The sequence below is a fragment of the Cetorhinus maximus genome, chromosome 6 (genome assembly GCF_964194155.1).
Source record: "Cetorhinus maximus chromosome 6, sCetMax3.hap1.1, whole genome shotgun sequence".
NCBI classification, from domain to species: domain Eukaryota; kingdom Metazoa; phylum Chordata; class Chondrichthyes; order Lamniformes; family Cetorhinidae; genus Cetorhinus; species Cetorhinus maximus.
Window position 1 is genome coordinate 123,229,741 of NC_135884.1, and position 22,754 is coordinate 123,252,494.

Consider the following 22,754-nt stretch of genomic DNA (forward strand, 5'->3'; position numbering starts at 1 on the left):
CTGATTAGCAATGCTAAGCCCAAAATAACATGGATGCAACGTCTGAGAAACATCCAACAGGGATTTCCAGCCAAGGAACTTCAGAAATTCTGACAGTCTGGGCCAGCTGAATATATTCCTCAAACTTTATGGCCTAGACTTCTCTCTTATTCTGGTCATTTAAATACATGCACAATGCATACCTAACCAATACTGGGAAAGTGTGAAACTAACATCAGCGATGACTGTCTCTGTTAGTGACTGTCTGTTCAGTGTCCATACATTTGAGAACCCAATTATTTGCAAAGAGGTCTTCAAATAATCGAGAATGCTCTGCATCCCTCCCCCACACACCCAAAAATGAAAAGGTTCCAATACTTGCAGGGTCACTGTAATAAGGGGAATTAGCACACACCATGGGCAGAATTTTACGGCCCCGTTTCGGAGGGGACGGGGCCGTAAAATGCGGTGGGCCGTTATAAATCCCATTGACAACAGCGGGAACCTAAAATCCCGCTGTCATAAAATTCTGCCCCGTGTGATCAGTCTTTTGCATGTCACTCCAATGACAGTCAACTAAAATCATCCCATGTGGAGGATTCAGTCTGAAGGGTAAAGTTCTTGCAGTAAAAAAATTATATTGCAAGCTTAATTTTTCCACAATACAGTAATACATGATTTGGAACACCTATCTACAGATTATGTTAGTGAGTATACAATAGAAATTGATCAATTTTCAATAGTCTGGAATAGTCCTTTGATAGAAAAAGATAAAGTTGTTAACTAACAAGCAAGCTGACATTTATACAGGAAAGAAAGAACTTGCCTTTCATATTCTCAGGCTGTTCTAAAGTACTTCACAATCGATGAAGAGTGGTCACTCTTGCTTACTGGCAACCTGGCAGTCAACTTACACAAAGCACAGCATCACAAACAATAAATGACCAGCTAATCTGTTTTGGTAATATTGGTTGAGTGATGAATGTTGATCAGACCACTAGAGCCCTTTGCTTTTCCCCGAGAAAGTGCAATCTGCTTGAACAGTCAGACAGAAATTCCAACAATGTTGCATTCCCTCAGATATGAGAGCAATGTAGATTTATTCAAAGTATTTACCCTCTTCTTCACTGCTGTCATCGTCCTCTTCTTCCTCCTCATCATTTCCTCCTGTAGCTCCTTCACACTCTTCCTCATCCTCTGACTCTTCTTCATCTAGCCACTCCTGGGTCTCTGCAGAAAGCAAAGGCAAGCAGAAGAAAAAGACAATATTTAAAAAAAAATCATAAGTGAATCAAAGACATTTTTCAGACCAAAGAAGCCTTTGTTATGCCATTATACAGAGCTGATCTGATTTTTTTCCCTAGATTGAAGTGTATATCAGCTGAAACAGCTGATCACAATTGCATTTTTGAATTCAAGTAATTTAAATAGGTCGGAGGTGTTACTCTGACACATTAACTGAGAGGAGTACAGCAGAAGCGCAGCAATTTTTCAAGTTACTTCTTCAGGAAAGAATTTATTTTCCAATTTCTTTTCCCTGCCCACTTTCTCCTTAACCGTGTTATGATGTGGCAGATGATGTGTGCCAGTTGGATCAAATCCACGAGTGAAATTTGATCACGTGGCCATAACTGTTTTGCAATTTGTACTTTATTTCAAGATGCGTGCCCTGAATTCAGAAATAATAAGACTACCATGACTTCAGAGGTTTTTAGAAAACAAAATTTTCAGAGGTTTTTAGAAAACAAAATTAAACATTTATTAACAAAAGAAAAGATTTCAAGCATATACATAGGTCTATAAATTACTATTATAGTAACTCCTAAAACCCCTAATTAACTTGGCTCCCGGTTACACCTCCGTTAAGGCAACAGTAAAAACAAATAGATTTAAATACGCCCAGGCAAAGCAACACACCCTAGTCAGTTGCATTCAAAGCGAGTTTACTCAGCTTTGGTTCCTGTAGATAGAAACCTGATGCACAGAGGCTAGAGGCTTTTCACACTTGTTAAATCTTAGAATGCCTTCTCCCCTGACACATAGCCTCATCTCCTTTATACATGTTTCACCCTTTTTAATGCAAATTCCATTGTTCCCATATGTTTTTGCAACTTTACTTTTATCAGAGTACAAATCTTTTCATAGCACTAATTTTATCAGTAACCTTTGGGAAAAATAAACACAGTTCGGCTTAGCTTATTCTGGCGAGGTGTAACATGTTACCATCTCTTTGAAATTCAAACTAGCCTAATTTATCTAAAAATGCAAATGTTCCCCCCTTACACCTCATATTGGAAAACTTCTGCCATGTTTACATATTTAGCATTTCAAACATAACTTCTTGTTGATAACTCAAAGCCTCCAGACCAGCTGTCTCCAATTCAATTAAATTCCACAGAAACACAGAGAAACTAATACAAATCCCACTATTAACTCACTTTTACAATAAATCACAATAATATTATGAAAATCATTATATTTTCATGGCAACTGGGAAGACACATAGCCTATCCGCAAACATTTCAATAAATCCCAAGACGTACTGAAGAGTGATGAAAGACACAGTCCATGTCATAAAATTCTGCAGAAAGTAGGTAGTGGGGGCACGGTAGATGATGCCAATGAGAGTGTTAAAACTATTTATATTCCATAAACTTCTAATACTTCACATTTTATTAAATTACTCATATTAAGAAGCTCTTCAACTTATTCCAGGAAGAAGTTTTCCCAGTCATGGATGAAAATACTTTAGCAGAATTGGAATTCAGGGGCTGAATTTTAGTTCCAGGGTCCCTTCCCAGGCAGCTGTGAGGAAAAGTTTTTTTCACTCAGAGGGTGGTTGGAGTTTGGAACAAACTTCCTGAAAGGGTGGTGGAAGCAGCTTCGATCGAGGTTTTCAAAAGGGAATTGGATTGCTATCTGAAAAGAGAGAATTGCAAGGTTATGGGAATAAGGTAGGGGAGTGGGATTAGGTGGAATGCTCTTTCAGAGAGCCAATGCAGACTTGATAGGCCGAAGGCCTTCTTCTGCAGCGTAAAGATTCTGTGATACTGTGACACCAGGCTGAATTCTGGGTTGGGAACTCGGAACTGGTTGTGTTGCTTTCCTGGAGGAGATTTTTTGAGGAGATGCCCAATTAAGAAGTTGCCTCTGGGGGCCTCAACCAATTAAGAACAACAGGCAGTCTTTGCAGCTGGGAAGGAGAAGGGAAGACTCTGAGAGGCCGGCAGCCCCAATAAAAAAGTGTTTTTTTGACTTATTATCCCCCAAAGTAGTCTTTTTCTGTAAAAACAATGGGAGCCTTATGAATTCCATCTGTTCCTAATCCTGGACTAGTAATCCTGAAATATTACTGAATCTCATGGCATTACACAACTGACATAACAAATATTACCACAACAATTTCCACAGGAAATGGCTATTCCAAACATCCATCATGTGAAATAAACTATCCTGGCCTTATCAACATTCTCTTAAATCATTAAATCCCACTTTGCAGTATTCAACACAAATAATGCACTTAACTTTCTTCTTTTAAATTTGTTCACAGTATGCAAGCATCGCTGGCAAGGACAGCATTTGTTTCTGATCCCTAATTACCCTTGAGAAGGCTTGCTTGGCCATTTCAGAGGCAGTAAAGAGTCAACCACCACAAGAACAAAATTCATGCCATGGTGTATTAATGTCAAAGTTCAATGGGGGAAACGTTGGTGTGGTGGTAATGTCACTGGACTAGTAATCCAGAGGACCAGGCTAATACTCTGGGGTTCAAATCCCACCAACTGGTGGAATTTAAATTCAATTAACGAATCTGGAATTGAAAGCTTGAGTAATGGTGACTATGTCAACTATCATCAATTTTTGTAAAAGCTCATCTGGTTCATTAATGCCCTTTAGGGAAGGAAATCTGCCCTCCTTACCCGGTGTTGTGGCACAGCGGATGGTAAATGCTGAGCTGCGCAAATCCCAGAGGGAAACTTGAAATAGCTGCCACAACTGTTTTGCAATTTGTATTTTTATTTCGAGATGCGTGCCTTGAATTCAGTAGTAATAAGTCCACCGAGTCTTTGAGGTTTTTTTTTACAAAACTAAATTAAACATTTATCAATAAAAGAAATTATTTTAATCATTGTGCTTGCACACGAGCAGGGGAGAGACCTCATCCTGTGTGAGACACAGCCAGAGTGAGTGTGGGTATTGGCTATTTGGTGCACAGTGGGAATTCGGTGCAGAGGGGAAGAGGTGCTATTTGCATTTTTTCTTTGCTATCCATTTCTTAAATCTTCAGAGAGTGGTCTTGCCCTGCTGCAGCAGTAGAGGCTACAAGGGAAAGGACTGACTGGTAAGTAGTGGGTAAGGTCAGGTAAGTATTTACTACTTTTATTGCTAATAGTTTAAGGTCTTTTTGTGGTTTACAGTTTGTATATTCTGTAGTAACGAGGATCAGGAAAGAAGGGCCCTAGAGTAATTGATTTTAAAAGGTTTAATTTAAAGGGATGTCATAGCAGGAGAGCTCAAAGCCGTGGTGCGTTCCTCGTGCTCCATGTGGGAAGTCAGGAACATTTCCAGTGCCCGGGACCAGCATGTGTGCAGGAAGTGTGTCCAGCTGCAGCTCCTGGAAGTTCAGGTTTCAGAGCTGGAACGGCGGCTGGGGACACTGTGGAGCATCCGCGAGTCTGAGAGCATCGTGGATAGCGCGTTTAGAGAGGTGGTCACACCATAGATGAAGGGGCTTGAGGAAGGAAGGGAATGGGTGACCACCAGGCAGTCCAAGAGAAACAGGCAGGTAGTTCAGGAGTCCCCTGGCATCCCGCTCGCAAATCGGTATTCCGTTTTGGAGGCTGATGAGGGAGCTGGTACCTCCAGGGAGTGCAGGCAGAGTCAAGCTTCTGGCACTACAAGCAGCCTGTCTGTACAGGAGGGGAGGAAGAGAGGAAGAGCAATAGTAATAGGGGATTCTATAGTCAAGGGAACAGATAGGCGCTACTGTGGCCGTCAACGTGACTCCAGGATGGTGTGTTGCCTCCCTGGTGCCAGGGTCCGGGATGTCACTGAACGGCTGCAGATCATCCTGAAGAGGAGAGTGATAAGGCAGAGGTCATGGTACATGTTGGTACCAATGACATAGGTAGAAAGAGGGATGAGATCTTGCATCAAGAATTCAGAGACTTTGGCAGTAGACTAAAAAGCAGGACCTCTCAGGTTGTAATCTCTGGATTACTACCAGTGCCACGTGCTAGCGAGCACAGAAATAGGAGAACAGCGCAGATGAATACATGGCTTAAGAGTTGGTGCAGGAGGGAGGGTTTTAGATTCCTGGATCACAGGGACTGTTTCTGGGGAAGGTGGGACCTGTACAAGTGGGACAGTCTACATCTGAACCAGAGCGGAACTAACATCCTTGCAGGCGGGTTTGCTCGTGCTGTTGGGTGGAGTTTAAACTAATTCGGCAGGGGGAGGGGACACAGAACGTTAGCAGAATAGGGACACATCATAATACAGTAAAACAATCAAGTCAGAGGGAGTACAGCTGCATTGAGTTTCAAGGGAGTAAGGCAAGGCTGGATGGCCTCTACTTTAATGCCAGGAGTATTACAGGTAAAACGGATGAGTTAAGGGTGAGGATTGACACGTGGAATTGTGATATAGTAGCCATCACAGAGACATGGTTGAGGGAGGGGCAGGATTGGCAGCTCAACATTCCGGGATATAGAATCTTCAGGCGAGACAGGGGAGGGGGTAAAAGAGGAGGCATTGCATTATTAGTTAAGGAGCCAGTTACTGCAGTAAGGAGAGATGATATATTGGAGGGGTCATCGAATGAAGCTTTGTGGGTAGAAGCTTAGGAATAAAAAAGGGACAGCCACATTGTTAGGTGTTTATTAATAGACACCCAAATAGTCAGCGGGAAATTGAGGAGCAAATATGTGCACAATTTGCAGAGGTGTGCAAAAACAATAACGGTAATTATATTAGACGATTTCAACTTTCCCAACATTAATTGGGAAAGACATAGTGTTAAGGGCTTGGATGGAGTGGATTTCTTGAAATGTGTGCAGGAGAACTTTTTAGGTCAATATGTAGAGGGTCCAACAAGGGACGGCGCTATGCTGGACCTAATTCTGGGGAATGAAGCCGGACAGGTGGCTGAGGTGGTGGTGGGGGAGCATTTTAGTGATAGCGACCGCAACATGGTACAATTTAAAACAAAAACAAAAATACCTGGAAAAACTCAGCAGGTCTGACAGCATCTGCGGAAAGGAACACAGTTAACGTTTCGAATCCGTATGACTCTTCAACAGAACTGTTCTGTTGAAGAGTCATACGGACTCGAAACGTTAACTGTGTTCCTCTCCGCAGATGCTGTCAGACCTGCTGAGTTTTTCCAGGTATTTTTGTTTTTGTTTTGGATTTCCAGCATCCGCAGTTTTTTGCTTTTATATTATGGTACAATTTAAGCTTGTTATGGATAAAGAAATAGGCAAGTTGCAAAAAAATGTTTAGGATTGGGGGAGAGAGGATTTTAGTAAAATAAGGCAAAATCTGGCCAAGGTAGACTGGGAAACTTGTGGGGAAATCTACAGAAGAGCAGTGGGGGGTGTTCAAAAAGGAAATGGGGAGGGTACAGACTCAACATGTTCCCTCTAGGGTGATAGGAAGGAATAACAAGCCCAGAGAGCCATGGATGACCAGAGATATTCAGGATACGATGAGAAGGAAAAGAGAGGCTTTTAGCAGGTACAAAGGGAGCAAATCAGCGGAGGCATTAGTGGAGTACAGAAAGTGCAGGATGAAGCTTAAGAAAGCAACTTGGAGAGCAAAGAGGGGATATGAGAAAGCTCTGGCTGGTAAAAGTAGGGAAAATCCCAAGATATTCTATATTTATATCAATGGGAAGAGGATAACCAGGGAAAGAGTAGGGCCCAATAGGGACCAAGGGGGCAATCTATGGGTGGAGCCAGAGGACGTCGTGAGAGTTTGAACGAATACTTCACATCTGTCTTCACCCAAGAGAATTAGAATGAAGGTATGGAACTCGGGGAGAGACTGTGAGGTTCTTGTGCAAATTGATATAGGAAGTGACAAGGTATTGGAGGTGTTGGCAGGCTTAAAAGTAGACAAATCTCCAGGTCTGGATGATTTGTGTCCCAGACTGCTGAGGGAGGCAAGGGAGGAGATCGCAGGGGCTCTAACCCAAATTTTTAATTCCTCAGGTGCCAGAGGACTGGAGAACAGCTAATGTGATTCTGCTATTTAAGAAGGGTTGTAGAGATAAGCCAGGGAACTATAGACCAGTGCGTCTCACGTTAGTGGTAAGGAAACTATTGGAGAAAATTCTGAAGAAGAGAATCTATCTCCGCTTGGAGAGGCCAGGTTTGATCAGGGATAGTCAGCATGGCTTTGTCAGAGGGAGGTCATGTCTAACAAATTTGACTGAATTTTTTGAGGAGGTGACCAGGTGTGTAGATGAGGGTAGTGCAGTTGATGTAGTTTATATGGATTTCAGCAAAGCCTTTGACAAGGTCCCACATGGGAGGCTTATAAAGGCAGCAAATGCACGTGGGGTACAGGGTAATTTGATAAGGTGGATTCAAAATTGGCTTAGTTGTAGGAGACAGAGGGTAATGACAGAAAGATGCTTTAGTGACTGGAAGCCAGTGTCCAGTGGCATGCCACAAGGATCTGTGTTGGGTCCCCTATTATTCGTCATTTATATAAATGACACAGATGACTATGTGGGGGGTAGGATTAGTAAGTTTGTGGATGGCGCAAAGGCTGGCCGGGTGGTTAACAGTGAGGTTGAGTGTCTTGGGCTACAGGAAGATATAGATGGGATGGTCAAATAGGTAGATGGAATGTAATCCTGAAAAATATGAGGTGATACACTTTGGAAGGAGTAATTTGACAAGGAAGTATTCAAAGAATGGCAAGACACTATGAAGTTCTGAGGAACAAAGGGACCTTGGCGTGTGTGTCCATAGATCTCTGAAGGCAGAGGGGCATGCATGTTAGTGGGGTGGTGAAAAAGGCTTATGGGACACTTGCCTTTAACAATCGAGGCATAGATTACAAAAGTAGGGAGGTCATGTTGGGAGTTGTATAGAACCTTGGTGAGGCCACAGCTGGAGTACTGTGTGCAGTTCTGGTCGCCACATTATAGGAAGGATGTGATTGCACTGGAGGGGGTGCAGAGGAGATTCACCAGGATGTTGCCTGGGATGAAACATTTAAGTTATGAAGAGAGGTTGAATAGACTTGGGTTGTTTTCGTTGGTGCAGAGAAGACTGAGGGGCGACCTGATCGAGGTGCACAAGATTATGAGGGGCATGGACAGGGTGGATAGGGAGCAGCTGTTCCCCTTAGCGGAAGGGTCAGTCACGAGGGGACACAAGTTCAAGGTGAAGGGCAGGAGTTTTACGGGGGATGTGAGGAAAACCTTTTTTACCCAGAGGTTGGTGACGGTCTGGAATTCGCTGCCTTGGGGGGTGGTGGGGGCGAGTTGCCTCACATCCTTTAAAAAGTACCTGGATGAGCACTTGGCACGTCATAACATTCAAGGCTATGGGCCAAGTGCTGGCAAATGGGATTAGGTAGGTAGGTCAGGTGTTTCTCACGTGTCGGTGCAGACTCTATGGGCCGAAGGGCCTCTTCTGCACTCTGTGATGCTGTAATCACATACATAGCTCTACAAATTACTTCTATGATAATTCCTAAATCCCCTAATTAATCTAGCTCCCAGTTTCACCTCTGTTAATGCAATAGTAAAACAACATAGATTTCAACAGACCCAGGCAAAACACCCTGGACAGTGATGTATAAAATGAATTCTCTTAGCTTCGGTTTCTGGAGACAGCAGCTTGGTACATAGAGGCTGGAGACTTTTCACACTTGTTAGATCTTGGAATGGCTTCTTTCTTACACATAACCTCATCTCCTTTCGACATGTTTCTCCCTTTTTAATGTAAATCCCATTCTTCCATTACGTCTTTGCAACATTACTTTTTCCATAATATAAATCTTTCATAGTACTCATATTATTAGTAATCTCTGGGAAAAATAAACACTGATTGGCTTAGTCTCTGTTGGCTAAGTGAAACACCTTATTATCTCTTTGAAACTCATGACTCTGGTTTATCTAAAAATGCAAATGTTCTTCACACCTCACATCTAAAACTTCAGCAATGTTTACGTATTTTGCATTTCAAACCTAGTTTCCCATCTGATACATCAAAGCACCCATAGCAGCTGTCTGTAATTCAATTAAAACTCACACACACACCTGCACACAGAGAAACTAATCCAAACCCCACTATTAACCTACCTTTACAATAAATTACAATAACATTCTGAAAATTATCATATTTTCACGACACCAGTCTGGCCTACATGTGATGCTGGATCCACAGCAATGTGATTGACTCTTAACTGCCCTCTGAAATGGCCTACAAGCCACTCAGTTCAAGGGTATTTAGGGATGAGCAACAAATGCTGGCCATGCCACATCCCACAAAAGAATTTTTAAAATAGTTGCATTTAAATGAAGAGAGGAATTTTGCTTGGTTCCAGTAAAATTAGCAAACTTACTTGGATCAGTTTCCACCAGAACCTTCCACTCATCCATCTTGTGAAGATCAATGCAGTAAAGATCATTTAAAGTAAACTGTCTGTCTCCCACTTCAAACATTCCACCATAGATGTAAAACAGACCATTTTTAATAGCTGCCATGGCACTGGACCGGGGACATGGCTCAATGATGGGGCCAGTTTCAGAAGCACCTTCCTCCTCCTCCTCCTCCTCACTTTGTGTGTCTTGTTTGGCCTCAGGGCTGTTTATCACCTGTTTTACAGTCATGAGCGTACCATCTTCAGTAACAACTTCTTTCACTATTTCTATGGAACTCTGTGACTCTTGCTTTTCAGATTTCACTTCTGCTCCTTCTTCCTCTCTTCTTCCTCGTCTTCGTTTTTTTTTCTCCCCCTTGTGTCTCTGTAACTTTCCAGCATACCATCGATTCTTTACCATATCATAAATATAAATGTCATTAAAAAACTCTCCTTGGATATCTTCTTCTTCCTCTTCATCATACACACCACCAAAAAGAATAGCACGGTTGTTGGGGGCAACAGCCAGAGAGAATCCTGATCTTGGTGACGGCTTCACTCCTGTAGGGTTCATGCGAACCCAGGCCCATTTGTCTGAAGAAAAACAAGTTTTAAATACATTGTGGCTTTGAGATCAACAAAGGAATTCATATCAAATAGTCTTACATACCTGAATTATAAAGGATAACTGTTCCATTTACCTAATCCAAACAAAACATTTTGTCAAGGTGACCAATGTTTTGACTGTCTAAAAAACCCAAAGAAAAAATGTTGAGTTTCAGTTGGTCTGATTTTTAAAAATTATCTTTAATATCGTGTCATTGTCCACAGTCAAATTTAATCTAACTACTATCAAAATCCAGGACATTTTAAAATATTTTCTTCCACAGGATATGGACATCGCTGGCTAGGCCATCGTTTATTCCCCTTCCCTAATTGCCCTTGAGAAGTGGTGGTGAGCTGCTTTCTTGAACTGCTGCAATCGTTTGGTGCAGGTACACCCACAGCGTTGTTTGGAAGGGGGTAGCAGGATTTTGACCCAGCAACAGCGAAGGAACAGCGATATAGTTCGAAATCAGGATGGTGTGTAGCTTGGAGAGGAACTTGGTGGTGTTCCCATGCATCTGCTGCCCTTGTCCTTCTAGGTGATATTGCTGTTGAATGAGCCTCCAGTAATATTTTCTTTAAATTTTTGTAATGCGCAACTTTTTAGGATGGTTGTGTTTAAAATGTTTCCTTTCACTTAAAATGGTGGCCATACTAAACATCTGTCTGGAGGCTCATGTGATCTGGTTGTCATGAGGGAAAGAAACAAACTAAAACCTACTGAAAATCAAGTGACAATTTTCACATCTTTTGGGGGAAATGGTGGTGTAGTGGTAATGTCATTGGACTATTAATCCAGAGGCCTAGGCTAATGCTCTGGGGTATGGGTTCAAATCCCACGATAGCAGTTGGTGGGAATTTAAATTTAATTAATAAATCTGGAATATAAAGCTGGTCTCAGTGATGGTGACCAGGACAATCGTCGATTGTTGTAAATACCCATCTGGTTCACTAATGTCCTTTATACCTGGTCTGGCCTACACGTGACTCCAGAGTCACAACAAAGTGGCTGATTATTAACTGCCCTCTGCAATAGCTCAGCAAGACACTCAGTTCAAGGACAATTAGGGACAGGCAACAAATGCTGGCCTTGCCAGTGACACCCACATCCCATGTAAGAATAAAAAAAATTGTCACAGAAAAGGAACAGCTGCTTGATACAGAGACACCGAGAGAGAGAGAGAGACACAGTGCAGCTACTGTGAGAGCAGGGAAAGACTGTGTTTGTGTTAGCAGCCAAGCAGGATGCTGGTGAAAGCTGGTTCTCTGTTTGAAAAGATGATGATGAAACAGACGGGGCTTTTGGAGATTTAAAGAACATGGAGTCGTCGAGGTGGGTCTTGCTGCTGGAAATCAGTTTACGCAAATGGAATGGGATGATTTTCAAAGAACATTGGAGGCGTGGCAAGGAAAAATGAGCCTGGTAGAAAGCTGGGAGTATCTTAGGACTGGGTTGTATAATGTTATATATCTCCCAAAAGTGCGATGAACAGCAAAAGGCTTGAAGGGCCAAGTGGCTTACTCCTACTCCTAATTTGCATGTTCGTATGTAAAAGGAGTTATAAGACGTGTCTCTATTCCATTAGTTAGATAACGTGAAAGTACCTTTTCTTTTGTTTAATGTATTAGTTGCCTGTTAAGTAATGGTTGATTTATGACAATCTTAGTTTCTTTGTTACAGTAAAAAGTCTTAAATCATGAAATCATGAAATCATGCCCTTCGGTTATTTCCGTTGGTCACTGGGAAATTCATTTTTCTTTTAAAAGTTTATCAGTCTCTACAGGAGTCATAACAAATTGGGGGCTCTTACAGTATCAAAATGCAGAGGCTGTAAAACAGGTACACTGGAATTTTCTAGAGTTTAAGGAAACACAACTTCACATTTACTTCTGCTGTATTCCATGAAAAGTCAACATGACTACTTCTATTGCTCAGGCGTTTGTGGAAAGACATTTAACAAAGGTTAATTTGAAGGCTGCGGCAGAGAAATTAGAGGTGGACTTGGAAGTAGAAGCTAAAAAGACAGAGGTTGTTGAAGTATTGGCTCAGCACTTTAAACCTGGGGAGGAAAAGGGTGATCCCGATAGCACAGAGATCGAGTTAGCTATAATTCAATAACAAATGAAACAACTGGAATTGGAGTCAGAAAGGCAAACACTTGAAAAAGAATGAGAAATGTGAAAACTTGAATTAGAATTCCAAAGAGCAAAGGAAGAGGAGAACCTTGAATTCCAAACAGAAAAAGAAATTAGAAAGAGAAGGGGAAAAAGAAAACCTTGAATTACAGAGGGAAAGGGAAATGAGGAAATTTGAACTAGACAGAGGAAAAGCTTCAATTACATGAACAGGGGGTGACAGTAAAATCTGAGGATGACTTAGGATTAACTCCTGGTTTTGAGTGGCAAGAAGTGTTCGTTTAATGTCGAAATTCAGTGAGGAAGGAGTTGAAATATATTTTTTGTCATTTAAGAAAATTGCCATAAAACTGCAATGGGAAAATAAAATTGGACTACTTTACTACAGAGTGTACTTGTGATATTTGATAGGTGGCAGAGGTCTGTGAAACTTGAATCAGACTTTGAAAATCTTAGAGAGATGATGCTAAAGGAAGAATTTAAAAATAGTATCCCTTTGGGAATAAGGTGCCACCTAGAAGATCATGAAGTTTCTAGGATAAGGGAGGCTGCAGTCATGGCAGGAGATTATGATTGTCTCACAAGCCTATTAATAACAAGCCTTTGTTTGTGAACTCAAAGAAACTAGAGAGATCAGAGGTCTAATGGTGGTAAGAAATCTGATCATAGTGAGGAAAATGGCCTGGGGGAGAAAACAGGCCCTCTGAAGGGTAGGAAGAGAAGAGAGATAGGAAGAGCTTGGAGGTTAAGGTTGATTCAAGGGTACCGACATGTCATCTTTGTCGTATAAAAGGACATGTGAAGGTTGAATGTTGGAAATTAAAAGGCAAAACTGTAGCATTTAAAAGACTGCACTGTGTCCCTCCAGAAAATGTTGTCCCAGTGAGTAAAGCTTATGACAAGCTGGTAGGTTCTCCTGTGCTTACGTAGATCAGGGTGCAGGAAATTATAGATGCTTTCTTTTTAAAGGTGAAGTGCCCTTATTTTTGTCTGGTGAAGGAGGGAAGCCAACTGTTATTCATAGAGATACAGGATCAGCACAGTCGCTGATGTTGGCAGGTGACAGGAATTTCCCTCCAGAAAATTTGCTAAATAAAAATGTATCGATAGAGGGTATTGATGGAAATGGTTTAGCCATTTCCTTTGTATAGAGTTAATTTAAAATATGGTTTAATTTCCAGTCCTGTGATTGTGGGGATGGTTGATAATTTGCCTATTGACGATGTGGACTTTTTATTAGGAAATTATTTGGCTGGTGATAAGGTATTGCCGTCTCCACTGGTTTTGGAAAAAAACATTGAGGTTGTGAAATTAAAGTTGTACAAGAAAAACGGCATGATTTTAAAAAAATCAAAGCCTTTATGTAAGTCTGCTGCAAAAATTGCTATTTCAACTAAAGGTGTGTTCAAAGGGTCAGAAATTCAGCCTACTAATCTTAAAAGAACACTGGAGCATCAAGCAGAAAAGAAAGAGTAAATGGCAGTTGGAGACGAGTTAAAACTCTCTGAATTAAAAATGCGGAAAAAAAAATAAGCAAGATGTGGCAAAGCAGATAGCAACAGTACTCAAAACTAATGATGAAACATGAAAGGGTGGAACAGCTGTATCCAATGCTTACATTGTAGAACTGCGAGCATGTTCTTGAACGTAAATTAAAGTTTCAAAATAACAAAGCAATTGCTCTTGTTAAAAAGGAATTAGGTAAAGCTCCAATGCAATGGGAGGATGAAAAGAAAACAAGTTTTAAAATAATTTGTGAACTGATTAAAGAGTACCAGACTGTCTTGGCTGAACATTGAAATTACCCTAAAGTTCTTAAAACAGCTAAAGAAGATTTTACTTGACAGAAACTTGAAATGCTTGCATAATGGTAAACCTACATTTCCTGGAAAACGACACCATACGATTGAATCATGGACAATAATTTAAAGTTAAAAGTGATCCTGAATTTAAACAGAATGAAGTGAATTCAATCATTATGCAGGACAATTCAGATGTTTGGCTAATTGGAACTTTCTTCACAGAGTTAGACATTAAAAAACTTGCAGAAATGAAAGAAAATGGAGATCAGGAGTTAAATCCTGAATAGAGTGATTCAGAGTCTGTTTTGACGAGTGAAAATCCTGATGACAATCTAGTGCCTGACTTTAAAGAAGAACAAAGAAAACTGCTGAATCCAGAGGGTAATGAATCTTGTGACATGGGATTTCTCTTTGAATTTCAATTCACTCCCACCAGTACCCAAAAGTCAGATAGCTTGCCTGCAACCAGCAATGTTATTCTTTACAAAGTTAACCAGACCATTTAAATTGTAAAACCTTTGGGCCCATCATAAATACTATCCCAGGGTCCAGAATCCAATAGATTTTAAAAAGCACCCTGAGGAAACAAAATCACGGTATATTCTTTGAACGGAGGACAAGGAGACACCATACGGACGAGGCAAAATGGGAAAGGAGACCTTCTGCAGAGGTTGAAAGAGAGTAACTGACCAGTAGTAAAAGAAACTCTCATTTGCAAGTGTGTTGGGATTCTAAGAATTCATGCTTGCAGGACTTTAAATCCTAATTGTTGTATTCAGTTTGTTGTTACAGATTAAGTCAATAGTATTACAAGTAGGATATGTATAATTGTAAAATGTAACAAGAGAGAAAAATGTTACCTGTGTTGTGTGTAACAGGTGAGATGTTAATATGTTTACAATGTTGTAATTCGTTGCATTTTGATAGTGTTATAGAAAAAAATCATTACTTTGGTCATGCTTTTTTAATTATTGGGCGGAGGTGTTACGAATGTGGGTCTTCAAAATGTCTCCTTTAACTTAAGATGGTGGCCATACTAAACATCTGCAAATAGACAAGCCCACGAGATCTGGTTGCCTTGGAGAAAAAAATCTTAACCAAAACCTATTGAAAATTAAGTGACTCTTTTCACAACTTGACAAAGAAAAGGGGCAGTGGCTTTTTGGATACAGAAAACAGAGAGATTAAGAGAATGCAGCTACTGTGAAGAGCAGGGAAAAACTATGCTTGTGTAAGCAGCAAAGCATGATGTTGGTGAGAGCTAGTTCTCTGTTTGAAAAGAATAAGACGGGTCAGACGAGGCTTCTGGAGATTTAAGGAACAAGCAGTCGCCGAAGTGGGCCTCGTTGGTGAAAGTCAGTTTACTCAGGTGGAATGGGATGATTTTCAAAGGACAATGGTAGATTCAACCTGGCGGAACAGGGAGAAGTGAGCCTGCTGGAAAGGTGGGAGTATTTTGGGACCGGATCATGTAATGCTATATATCTGCCAGAAGTGCGGTGAACAGTGAAAAGAGTTACAAGACATATCTTGATTGCATTAGTTAATTCATTATTTATATTGGGGCGTGTGATGGTAGGCATTTTGGTGGGTAAAATATGATGGTAACACATGCTTTGGAAAATATGTGTCTAAATTGGGTAGAGGAACAAAGGGATATCAGGGTGCAGATAACAGATCACTAAAAGTAGCGAAATTAGTTAAAAAGGCTATAAAAAAGCAAACAAAACATTGGGTTCATTTCTAAGGGGAGAGAACTGAAAAGTGGAGAAGTTATGTTAAACTTGTATAAAACCTTATTGGACTATACTTGGAGAACAATTCTTGTCTCCATATTATTAGGATACTGAGGCACTGGAGAAGTTGCAAAAAAGATTTTCTAGAATGATACCAGAATTAAGAGGCTATACCCATCACGGAAGATTGAACAGGCTGTGGTTCCTTTCTCTTGAAAAGACAAGATTGAGGGGTTCTGAAAAGTTTTAGGAACATAAGGGCAGGAGTAGGCCACTGAGCCCATCGAGCCTGCTCCGCCATTTACTATGATCATGGCTGATCATCTGCTTTAATGCCTTTTTCCCACACTATCACCATATCCCTTTATGTCATTGGTATTTAGAAATCTATAAATCTCTGCTTTAAACATACTCAATGACTGAGCTTCCACAGCCCTCTGGGGTGGAGAATTCCAATGTTCACAACCCTCCAAGCAAATAAAATTCTCCTAATCCCGGTCCTAAGTGGCTTCCCCCAAAGGGGTTTGTTCGGGTATGGAAAATGTTTCCACTTGTGGGCAAGACCAAACCTAGAGAACACAAATATAAGAAAGTCACCAATAAACCTAGAAGGAAATTCAGAAGAAACTTCTTTACACAAAGAATGGTTAGAATGTGTTAGAATGTGAAACTCTCTACCGCAATGAGTTGAGGTGAATAGCTTATATGCATTTCAGGCGAAGTTCGATAAGCACATGAGAAAGAAAGGAGTAGAAGGTTATGTTGATGGGGTTAGATGAAGGAGCGTGAGAGGAGGTTCATGTGCAGCATAAGCACTGGAATGGACCTGTTGCTACATCAATTAACAGTTGCTATGATATGGTAACAAACATACCACTCCATATGCACATACCTGAACCTTCTTTTCCTTCATTATTCAGGAGAAACATATCAGTGTATACAATGCCCTTTTCCACATCTCTCTTTACTCGCTGCGTGAAGAAAAAAAAACAAATCATATACAAATGAATATTTTCTAAAACTGTCAAACTTGATTTAACTTTTTAAACATACAAGTATTTGCAGCTTTAAGGGAAACACATCCTTGCTCAAAATGGGAAAAAAATAGATAAATATACTCATCAGCTTGTTAGTAGTTCAACAAAGATACCTTAACATCTTCACATGTGTAACTGTGCACTTATACTTTAAGATAATAAAATGCCTTCTTGTGAAAGTGCTTCATAATTCAAAATAAAATTAGTATTTAATTGGGTGAATACTCTATTTTTCCCAATCAGTTCATTAGCTCACGTCCACCTTACCTATTTCAATTCTACCACTTTAGTTGGTAAATTAATAGCAGTTATTAGAAATGGAACAAAGAAGCAAGTAACACCAGCCCCATCTGTTCTGCCCCCACTGAAGCAGACTTCCACATGGGCTGACTCAAGTAGTTAGTAAAGACTGTCCTGCCTGCTTCAAACTGAAGGGTACAATGTAACAAATACTGTGCAAGAGGAGAAAGCAGGTAAACTGTGCAGACTTTATTTTTACTACCAACTGGAAGCTGACTTCCAAAATGCCATGGCAACTATTAATAATGATCTGTAAATTGCTAATTTCAGGAAGGTTAAATTGTGAAGAAATTAAATCTGCCTTATTTTATTGTACTCCCTGCTGCCATCTGTAAGATGAAAGTGTGACTTTTGATAGTATTCCGGAACTGAAGGATACCGAGAATGTTCACAATCCTCAAAATACTTAAATCATGAATTTTACAATAAATCTAACTTGTATAATGTAATAGTTATAAAGCCATCAGAATTCTATGTAGTTGCTGTGACATTGACAACTACATTATGCTAACAGTTTTGAGTACTACCATTTCATAACGCAATGAACCACTGTATTTCAATTAGATGTTTCTTCATTTGAAGATTTTATCCTAAAACAAATCTTCATCCTTTGCTTAGGTTCTCACTTCAGCTGACAAAGTGTTGAATATAATCACAGATTCCTGAACAACACCAATGCTTTTATAACTTCAGTGAACTAGAGGCAATGCAGATTCTATTTGATAAGGTGTCCTGAATTAATTCTGCCCATTGATTCTGATGTATGTTCCTTTCTGTTAATTTAATTAATTTCCCAGCAACCAAATTCAAAATGCTCGTCAGCTAGTCACTAGACAGTCAGCATCTCGTAAGTCACATGTTGCTCTTTTGTGATTGAAATGTATTCTTTACAACTACTCACTAAATGCTCATGTGAGAAATACAGATTAACTATAATAAATTAGATACCCTTTCTTCAATTCCAACCTAGCTAAATTCTGCAAATATGTTTTTCACAATATTTCAAAAGGCAGCATCATATTTGTTTGCTGATGGGACTCGCATTGCACATTTAGCATTTAAAAACTAAGTGCATAGGAATCATGGAACAGCATAATTACTTCGAGTGGAAAGGAAGCAGATGTTATCTGCTCTGTGGAGATAAAACAAGACACTGCCTACACAATGTGACATAGTGGGGGGGCAGGGGGATAAGAGGCAAGGGACCTAGAAATCCGTCAGCATCTGCCTTTGGGCACCTCATTCACAAAAGTACTAATGTTCCACGCTCAAATGGGGAGGCCTGAGGAACGTGAGACTTTGGTCCTTAGGCCTCATTATCATGTAGAAGATGCAAGAGTAGGAGCCCACAATGGTTTGTGTGCCAATGCTTAGATAAATGATTGGGCAAGATTAAGGGATCTGGATCAGGAACAACTGAGCATTGGGATGCGGTTGATGGGGCAAGATAGGAGGTAAGGGAAGAGCATCGCGGGGATCTCCAGTGTTACAGGTTGAGCCTTGGAGTGCGATTGAGGTGGGGGGGGTGTGCTTAGGGGAGCTAAGAGGTCTGGGAAGAAATGTGGGTGTCTGCAGCATGGTTGGCTGGGTCTTGGAGAGTGATCGGGATGGGGCAGCACTAGGAGGAGATTGGGGTGGGGATTCTGGAGGTTGGAGTCAGGAAGTCGGAGATCTCAGGACTTGTGGTGGGGGTGATTAAGGTGAGTGCTAACCTTTCCTTCATTCTATGCTGCTTAGCAGTAGTTTTCTCAAAGGTAATCAGGTGCAAGCTAAGGTTGCAAGAAGGAGCAAATGCAAGCGTTAGACCCTTTATTTGCATATGATACTGGTCTGCTTCTGACATGGGTCGAGGATGCCTCCTGTTTGGCCTTCCCCAAAATTGCAAGCTGCACAATCTGTACCAGAATAGTGCAGGTGTGGCACAAATATCACCTAGTTCACAACATGGCACACCAGTGCCAAAATTCCAGGGGCTAGGGATCCAAATTTCTAGACCAGGGACTCAAGAGAACGGAGAATCAGAGCAGGGAAAGGGGATAATTAGAACGAGAGAAGTATAATGAACGAGAATGGGAGATGGGTATGTAAGACACAGTTAAGAACATAAGGGCATGAGCAACAGCAGGGAAAAGGGGATAGTGAAACACAGAAGGAGAAGGGAAAATGACAGCAGTGAAAGGAGGACTGAGGAGAGACAAGAAGATGGGGAGGCAGGAACAGAAGAGGCAGGTGCGTAATTTCCTGACACAGTTCTAACAGTTAGCGATTTTGCCGAGGAGGGGGAGTAATGGGACCTAGCAATCTGCCCAATTCTTTCGAGTTATTAACAGTCACAGATTGCAACTCTTTCGAGTACAATCACAGTTCTTGGTTTCCGGGAGTGGGACATGAACCCACAACCCTCTGATTCAAAGGTGAGGGTGCTATGAACTGAGCCACAATTGGGTGCAATATCCAGTTAATCCTGTTAACAAGTTTGTTGTCAACTCATTAAAGGTTAGTCTGATATTGGGAAGGCACAGGTTCCACACAGAATCTGGAACAAGCCAATTAAAAATACAGCACAGCAGTGGGGAGTCATGTTTGTATTGTTCAATTAGATGAGCTCATGAAAAGTTGCACGTCTGATAGTGGTGTTCATCCACTGACACATAAATGCCGTCAGGTGAGTAGAGTTAGAGGAGAAAATGGTCTGTGCGCGCTTGGTCAGTGGAAGGGGTCATGACCCTCCAGGGACCATGAAGCCTTAAGAGGGGCTATTTTGAGTGCAGCTGACCGCAAGCAACAGCTGGGCATGGGATTAAGGTACTCAGAGCTAGGGATGAGTAGTGAAGAGGATTAACATCCTTAGGACCAGCTGCAGAGCCCTGGGCATGAGAAGGACAGAGGCGTGGAACAAGGGGCATGAAGGCAATGAAGGCCACATTCTCAGCATCGACTGTACCTCTGAAGAAGCAGCTGCCTCGACATGTCAGAGAACCAGTGCCACGGAAGATTGCGTCTATATAGGCAGATAGTATCCAAGATTTGTGCCTTTGTTGAGGAAGGCCTGAGATCATGTAGTACTGTTCGCCAAGCTCTGACATAGCCGTCAAAGTCACTCTGGCCTTAAATTTCTTCACTTTTGGCTCTTCCCAAGGATAAGCAGAGAACCTTGGTGTCATCTCGCAAATGGCAGCACACTAATGCATTTTGTGGGTCACTGATGTTCCATTTCAGTGAGCTGGCTAACATGTACAATTTCAAAGGTATGGGGCCTTGCAGACATAGAGGGCAGTGGAATTTGTCTCCACCACTGTATTTCCACACGGCAAGGTGTCATCGATTGCGCCCATGTGGCCATCAAGGTGTTGAGTGAGGAGTCAGTGAGATTCATGAACAGGATGGGCTAACTCTCCTTGAATGTTCAGCTGGTATGTGACCACAACAAGTGCTCGATGATTGTCTGTGCTTGCTATCCTGGCAGCTGCCATGACAGCTTCATCCTCCAGCAGTTCAGGGTGCAACTGCTCTTCATGTCATCACTGAAGATAGGTGGCTAGCTTCCAAGGGTAGGGGATATGCCAAGAAGAGCTGGCCACTCGTGTCTTTACATGACCCCGAGATGGAGGCACAGATATGCTACAACTGAAGCTATCTGCTCACAAAGACAACCATTGAATAGGCCATTGGGCTTCTAAAGATGCAGTTCTGGTGTTTGGGTCAGACAGGTGGCACCCTGCAGTTCACTCCTTGCAAGGGGCTCATGTATGGTGGTGGTCTGCTGTGCTCTCCATAACAAGGCCCTCCAGAGAGTTGTGGATCTTGAAGAGGGTGAAGTGCTGGGTTGACACAATTCATTGGCGGAGGAGGAGGAAGGTGCAGAGCAGAGCACCGCTCATGCTGTACAGGGAGGTAGCCAGGGCCATCTCAGGGTTCAAAGCTCTCATCAGGATGGCATAAACACCAAGGCATATCTGACCCAAGCACTTTCACCTGAGCTCAACTCATCCAGCAGGACTGCATGCTCTGGCACACGCTTTGATCTGCCAAAACATTAACTCTGTTTCTGTCTCCATGGATGCTGCCTGACCTGCTGAATATTTCCAGCATTTTCTTTTTTTATTTCAGATTTCCAGCATCCACAATATTCTGCTTTTCAAAGTACATTAGGGGGAAGGGAATAGAGGGTTACAATGGTAGATTTAGAGAAGGTTCAAGTGGAGCATAAACAACAACAGGGACTGGGTGGCTGAATGGCCCTTTTCTGTACTGTACATCCCATATAAACACGTCCATTAAACACACAATCTTGAATAGTTTCATTCTTACCAACAATGCATAAAATACATTTCTCCAGCGGTCTCAGTGACCCTGTTCAAAGACCTTGCTTCTCTTCAACACTTTCGCCATTAAAAAATGGAAGCTCACATGTCTGGGATCATGGCTCAACATCTCCAATGTAATTAATCAAGTGGTATGATCTAGGTAGAACACAATTAGTTTTAAAAAGAGATATGAATTTCCCAGGGACCTAAGCAAAGAATCAGACGACAAGATTTCATGTTTAAAATCTTTTACTGTAACAAGCAAACTTAAGATCAACACTGACCAAACATTACTTAGTTAGCAACTAATACACTAAACTATGTAAAAGGTATTCTGACTGGTACAGGTGTTGTTATGGAGAATGCACCAGTTGATGGTGACTAACAGTTAACTGCCAAGCATTGTTTGAAATTTAAACCAGGCAGCTTGACCCTGATTGGTCAAGGCATTACCCTGAGGAAAGAACCAATGAATGGCTATCACTTATTTTGTTTAGCTGAAACAGGAGTAATGTGTGTACACGTTATTTCTGTCTGCAAAGAACAGGGCCCTGTGTATTAATATATGTAGCTTCCAGTGCATGCAAATGCGCCACACTGTGAGCCCGACTGACAATCTTAAATTAATTGTCAGTGTAATTCTTAGCACACTGAGGATTATTTAGCAAATATTGCCCAATCACAGAATCACATCTAATGTTGGACACTGTATTTTGAGTTTTGCAAGCATGGGCTGATTTGGTACGGTCTGTACCTTGCCCACTGCGAACAGTAGAAGGGACACGCTGTTTGATACAATCTGCCAGTCTTTGGGAATGTACGGCCGACATGCCCTAGCATCACACTGGCACTGAAATTCATATACCACATTATTCATTTGTCTGATAGGCAGAATATCTTTTAGGCTTGAATGTAACATCCTGTTAGTGGCAGAAACCACTCGTGTTGCTACTGCTAGCTTCATCTGTTGCTCGAATTTTTGAGATACCTTGCCCTTCCAGGGTAATCTGAGATCAACTGAGCACTCTTCAGGGTCAAAAGTGAAGGCCTGAGGTTCATTCATGAGTTTGCACAATCTACAGCGCGAAATGGTCTGATCAGGGTAGTCATTATTCCACTGGATGCCTTTGATGCATTCTACTTCTGCATCAAGCTTGCATGGCGAGCAAATGTCTCAGGCCCTATTTACAAGGTTGCCAATAAGGCCAATCTTACAACACGAGGAACTTAAGAATCCCAACACACATG

General features: G+C 41.5%; 1 protein-coding gene across 1 annotated transcript in view; it reads right to left on the minus strand.

The window, feature by feature from the left end:
• The window catches only part of klhdc4 (kelch domain containing 4), a 99,684-nt gene that overhangs the window by 2,651 nt on the left and 74,279 nt on the right, over positions 1-22,754 (minus strand). The window contains exons 8-10 of the mRNA XM_078544422.1: positions 16,755-16,833; positions 9,565-10,176; positions 1,096-1,209 (exon numbers count right to left, since the gene is read on the minus strand). Of these exons, the coding sequence (XP_078400548.1) occupies positions 1,096-1,209; positions 9,565-10,176; positions 16,755-16,833 (805 nt within the window). The remainder of the gene's footprint in view (positions 1-1,095; positions 1,210-9,564; positions 10,177-16,754; positions 16,834-22,754) is intronic.